The sequence below is a fragment of the Dendrobium catenatum genome, unplaced genomic scaffold (genome assembly GCF_001605985.2).
Source record: "Dendrobium catenatum unplaced genomic scaffold, ASM160598v2 fragScaff_scaffold_1608, whole genome shotgun sequence".
Taxonomy (NCBI): domain Eukaryota; kingdom Viridiplantae; phylum Streptophyta; class Magnoliopsida; order Asparagales; family Orchidaceae; genus Dendrobium; species Dendrobium catenatum.
This window is the reverse complement of record NW_021320070.1, coordinates 5545730-5550803: the sequence shown is the minus strand read 5'-3', so window position 1 is coordinate 5550803 and position 5074 is coordinate 5545730. Positions and strand designations below refer to the sequence as shown.

The window sequence follows — 5074 nt, the reverse complement described above, 5'->3', positions numbered from 1 at the left end:
TACTAACCATGACTAGTTGAGTGATAAGAAGCAGCCAAATTATTACAACCTCTAGCAAACATGATTAGATCATTAAGTTTGATTGCAAGTATTATGAACGTATAGGAAAAAGAATTTAGTTTTTTTTTTGTTTGGTTTGAACTGAATCAAATACAAAGCATTTGCGTAGGGGATTTGTAATTACCCCATAATGCCCATTTTTTACGAATATTAAATTCGCTCAAATCAAACGAATGAAGAACTCATAGTCCATGACCACACCTTCCGCGCCTATGGTCGTCGCCTGCCACCCACCACCCATCACGCCCCGCTCACCACTTGCTACTGCAGCAGATAAAAAAAGAAATCAGTAAAGGTAATTTTAATATTGAAGGTTGCAGTTGCAATTTAATTTAAAAGCTTGAACCAATATATAGCTTCCTCATGTGCCATATCTGATTGTCTTCCATCAATTTTATTGATTTCACTGAGAAAAAATATACTTGCGTTGAGAGGAATTCTACAATTGCGAGGGCAGTAAAATCTACATAATGTTTTATATAATTTGTATTTCTTAAACTCATCTTTGTTAAGTAACTCGTTGATCTTATCATATTACTTCTTGAATTAAGTACAATGAATTTTTTATAACAAAATAGAGAGGCATATGAAAGGAAAACTTATTATCTGTATTCCATGTGCAGGTGCTTCGAGATTTTGTAAAGAGTGAGTCTTCTTTTCATGAATTCTCTTCGAACTTTTTAGTTCTCGTCTTTGTTAATATTATTTTCCTTAAGTAGTTTAACTATGCATGTAACTTTGTTAAAAGGGAAATAATGAAATTCTTAAGTATAACTTACTGTTCTAAGCTTAGTTGACAATTGACCTGGAGACTTGCCTGCTGTCAGTTGGTGTGAATCTTTATTGCTTACTCAATTTGATTGAAGGAACAAGATGTGCATTTTCAGAAAAATTGCTAACTATACTTTCCATCAAGGTTGCTACATAGATTCTGGTAAAGTCTATGCTTATTGTAGTTTGCATATCACATGGTGACTAATTTGCAGGTGTAGCAATTTTTGCTGATCAAAATCGTCAATATTTGTCAATGACAAGTGCTATTCTTCTTAGTCTAGTAAGTCGTTCTTTCTAATTGCAAAGTTTTTTCACGATTTGAAAATTTTTAATTTTAGAAGGAATATTGTTTCAGATTAAATAGATTTTTTATTCCTACTTTGTGTTTATGAAATGTTAAGAAAATCTCCTGGTGGTTCTTTTTATTTTTTTCCATTGATTTTTGAAGAATGCTTACGAAAGCGTAGGCCTTTTTCTTAGTACTAAACTAGCATGATAAGCAGCATATTTACAAACTCAGCTGTCTAACTGAGTTTAAAGTCAATTTTCATAAAGAAACTTTAAAGGTGCAACATCTAATTTTTGGTTGTCGACTATTTAACGCAACCTTCCACTTTCTCATTTAGGAGTTGGGATTTGGCAACGTAGTGTTTAGCATTAGTTAATGTGTCTAATTTTTTTTTTTATTTGCGACTTTCAAATTGGCATCGTTAATCTCTATAGTTTATATTAATACATTACCTTTAAAATGTATCATTTTCTTCAAAACTATTTTGAATATTTATTTTCCTATGTTTCAAAATTTGGCATAAATATCTTCAAAATTTAATATTTTATCTTGAAAATTTCATTTAAATTTTAAGATGTATGTGCCATAATTATAAAAAGGTTACGAAGAGAAATGTGATAGGCACCCGATAATTTATTTCCATTTCTAAAAGACCCTAAATTCTTGAATACATGGCATTGCAATTACTTATATTAGTTGAAAGGTGCGAAACTTGTATTAAATAAGATACGTTTTTTAATGAAAGCCATTTTCACATTTTCATTTGCTATCTTTCTGATTGTTTCATTCGAGTGTGCATAAAGATATCATGTTAACCGGTATTAATATGTTTTCAACTTTTCATCATCTCAATTTTTTCCATTGTTGTTGTGAAGGTTCCTTGGATACAAGTGAGTCGATCAAAATCACTGCTCCTTACAGTTCGGCCTGAAGTTTTTGCTACTGCAATGATCATGGGCGCGTATGTTATTCACCATTGCTATTTGTAATTATGCTTCTTAATGCCTGAATTTTAGTTGCATTATTTTTGCATCATCATCATCCTCCTCCTCCACATTATGCCAACTATTTTTTTTTAATATGAATAAATATTTTAATGGCTACCCTTCTCTATTGATATCTCATTGGTCATCTTTCTCAATTTCGAAGTTGCTTCTTTGTAGTTCTCATACTTGAAGAGCGTCTACAGTATAGATCACTTGAAAGCCTTTTTTTATTTATCTTAACTTTGTAGTTACAAGATCAGGTGATGCCGAATACCATACAAATATTTGATAGTCAAGAGAGATGAGGATTTCTTTGTATTTGCATTTGGGTTAATTCATAATCAGTTATTTTTTCTATGATTATATATTTTCATGTATTTTATTATGTGATAAGATTTTACGGGTAATTTGAACTTTTGGTTTGATTGATTCGAAGAACCACAGCCAAAATTAAACAACAAGAGTAATGGGTGCTGAAAGGAGGGGCACTAGGGAGAGAGAGAGAGAAGACCAAAAAGATGAATGAAGATATGTGAGATAGAGTAATCGACAGCCAGGGTTTGAGAAAATCAAATTTCATTTTATCCTCAATTAATTATGTGTTATCTTATATGAGTATATAACTCCTTATATAGACTTTGGTCTCATGATTATTAAAAAAGGAAATAATATCCTGATTAACTATATGAAGATTGTTTAAAACAATTTTATGGACATAATTCTAAACCAGAAAAAAATATCTAATCAATCATGTATTGTAGATAATGGTTGTATATCCTGATTGGACATACGTCATCAACTCAATGTATGAAGAATTCTCATGTACCCATCCAGTTGGGAGAGATGTCAGCAAGTAATGGTGGGTGACAATGGAATTGGAGTTGCAAGCAGTGTAAGAAATGGAATTGGTGTTCTGGCAATAATACAAGACTTCACCTGTAGAGATACTTGTAGGAAATTTGGAGCCTCAAAAATACATTTATAAGGAAACACACCTCAACATGGAAAATGGGATTTAGCATTTATGTTGAGAGGAAAAATAAATTTAAGTAAAATAAGTGCGAGGTTTTTAAAAATATATTAGGCTTTTAGATTGCGGTTGGTAATTTATTATAAGTAGAAAATGTAGTGTCACACCTTTAGCAACATTTTTGTCATTCGTTGTTTCATAAATATCCTCTTTAAAGACGTCTTAATACGCTTTCTTTCCACGTCAAAAAGGATTTTTTTTTTTTGTGAACAAAAAAAAGTGAATTAATCTTTGAGTCAATAGCCACCAATCTTGAAATTCAAATATCAATATAATTTAAATTTGATAGTCACAAATCTTGGCAAATAAAATCAAATCTTATCCAAGATGATTAAAAATTTTTTAACTCTTCACCTAATAATGAGTAGGTGCTATATCAATCACTATACTTGACCTAACTTTTGGGGAATGCATTGAATCTGAGATGTATTATAAAATGATGATTCAAAGTTTTGTTTATAAACTAGGTAAGTGTTCTTAAGTGTTGCCATTGCATTTAAAGGATGGCTTTTTTCAATTGAATGCTCCCTATCACCCCTATTTCTAGGAGGTTTATATAGTTAAGAGTGTACTTTGAAGAATCCTAAGAAGTTAGAAAAAAAAAATTTGCATGAAGAACAATTTGAAGGAATGCCTTCAAATTCCACCTTTTTTAATAAGTAGTCATGAACAATGAAAAAAATCTAAATATCCTTCTTTTAGAGAGTAGTAATGTCCATTTCCAGTAGAATCCTAGTTACAAATGACCTTGAAAGCCTAGCAGTAACATCCAACCTGAAGTTGTTCACGATTAAGCAGTTTAAATTTTATATTATTTTTTTCTCCATTTTTTAATCAGGTTTCGCATATTTTCCAACAACAAAAAGCTGTGGTTTGGTGCTTGGGCTCTCATCATGGAACTAATGAGTTCAAGGCTTGCGTCTAATGGGTATATGGGTGTATGTGAGAATTTGCAATTGAATTTGTTCAAAATCTCAAACAATATATATTGGAAAAATTAATAGCGAACGTTCAAATGACTTTGGATTTTTTGCTCCTTGCTTTTGTATGGCTTTGCTTTCTCAGTTTAGCCCGCGTCAGCTTTTTAGTGCGAGCAGTGTAGTTGATTTGTACCGTTTTGATTGAAAAAGCATCAATGCGTCTTCTTTGAACTAAACGATTGCTTTTTTTTTTCTTTGTATCAGACTCGTACATATCATTCTTTTGGCACTCAACACCTTTGCTGTGCGGACTCTGTCAATACTCTCTGGAGATCAACAGTCGATTCTTGCAAAAAGAGAGAATGCACGGGCAGTCATTATTGTTGCCAGTCAGGTCTGTTTAAAGTTCTTTATAGTTCCAATGCTTCGATTTTGAAAATAAAATCATGACAAGAAGTTCTCCCGGGCCTAAAGGAACCTACTATGGATGATAATCATTGAAACTACATTCTACTCTTAAACTGTATTCTGACAAGTTCTAAGCTCCCAATGTATCAAAGGATAGAGTCTGTGTGATCAGGGAGAAATCATTTTGTGCAGACACCGGATGCAGAACGTCGTCGAGAGACCAATCAGAATATGTCATGTCAGCGGTACCGAGGCATGGTACCGAGCACAGGGGTGACGTGACACATTCTGGTTGGTTTCCATATGGCATTCGGCGTCCGCACAAAATAATTAATCGTGATTGGGACATATAACGTGATTAGCTTTTGTTGTTAATTTCTAAATCATCTTTTCAATTAATCTCCATTCAGTTCAATCTTAATTCTACTTGGAGATCCCTTCTGTCTATTAGAACGAAAATAGTATTCAGTAGGTGTTATTCCCCTAAAAATTGAGATCAAACACGAAAAGCCTGATAGAGAGAAATCGACTGCCTTATTTGCACAATCTCGCTTCTTCTTCTTCTTCTTCTTCTTCTTCTCTCTGTGCACATAAAACTGTAATCTCA

The 5074-nt window shown here is 32.6% G+C and overlaps 1 protein-coding gene across 1 annotated transcript; it reads left to right on the top strand.

Annotated features, from left to right (window-relative positions):
* Positions 1-661: 661 nt before the first annotated feature.
* Positions 662-4510, top strand: LOC110114531 (probable sodium/metabolite cotransporter BASS4, chloroplastic). Its single transcript, XM_020847446.2, has 4 exons — positions 662-705; positions 1047-1114; positions 1999-2084; positions 4324-4510. The coding sequence occupies exons 2-4, from the start codon at positions 1088-1090 to the stop codon at positions 4493-4495; spliced, it is 285 nt and encodes a 94-aa protein (XP_020703105.2). The 5' UTR covers positions 662-705; positions 1047-1087; the 3' UTR covers positions 4496-4510.
* Positions 4511-5074: the final 564 nt, after the last annotated feature.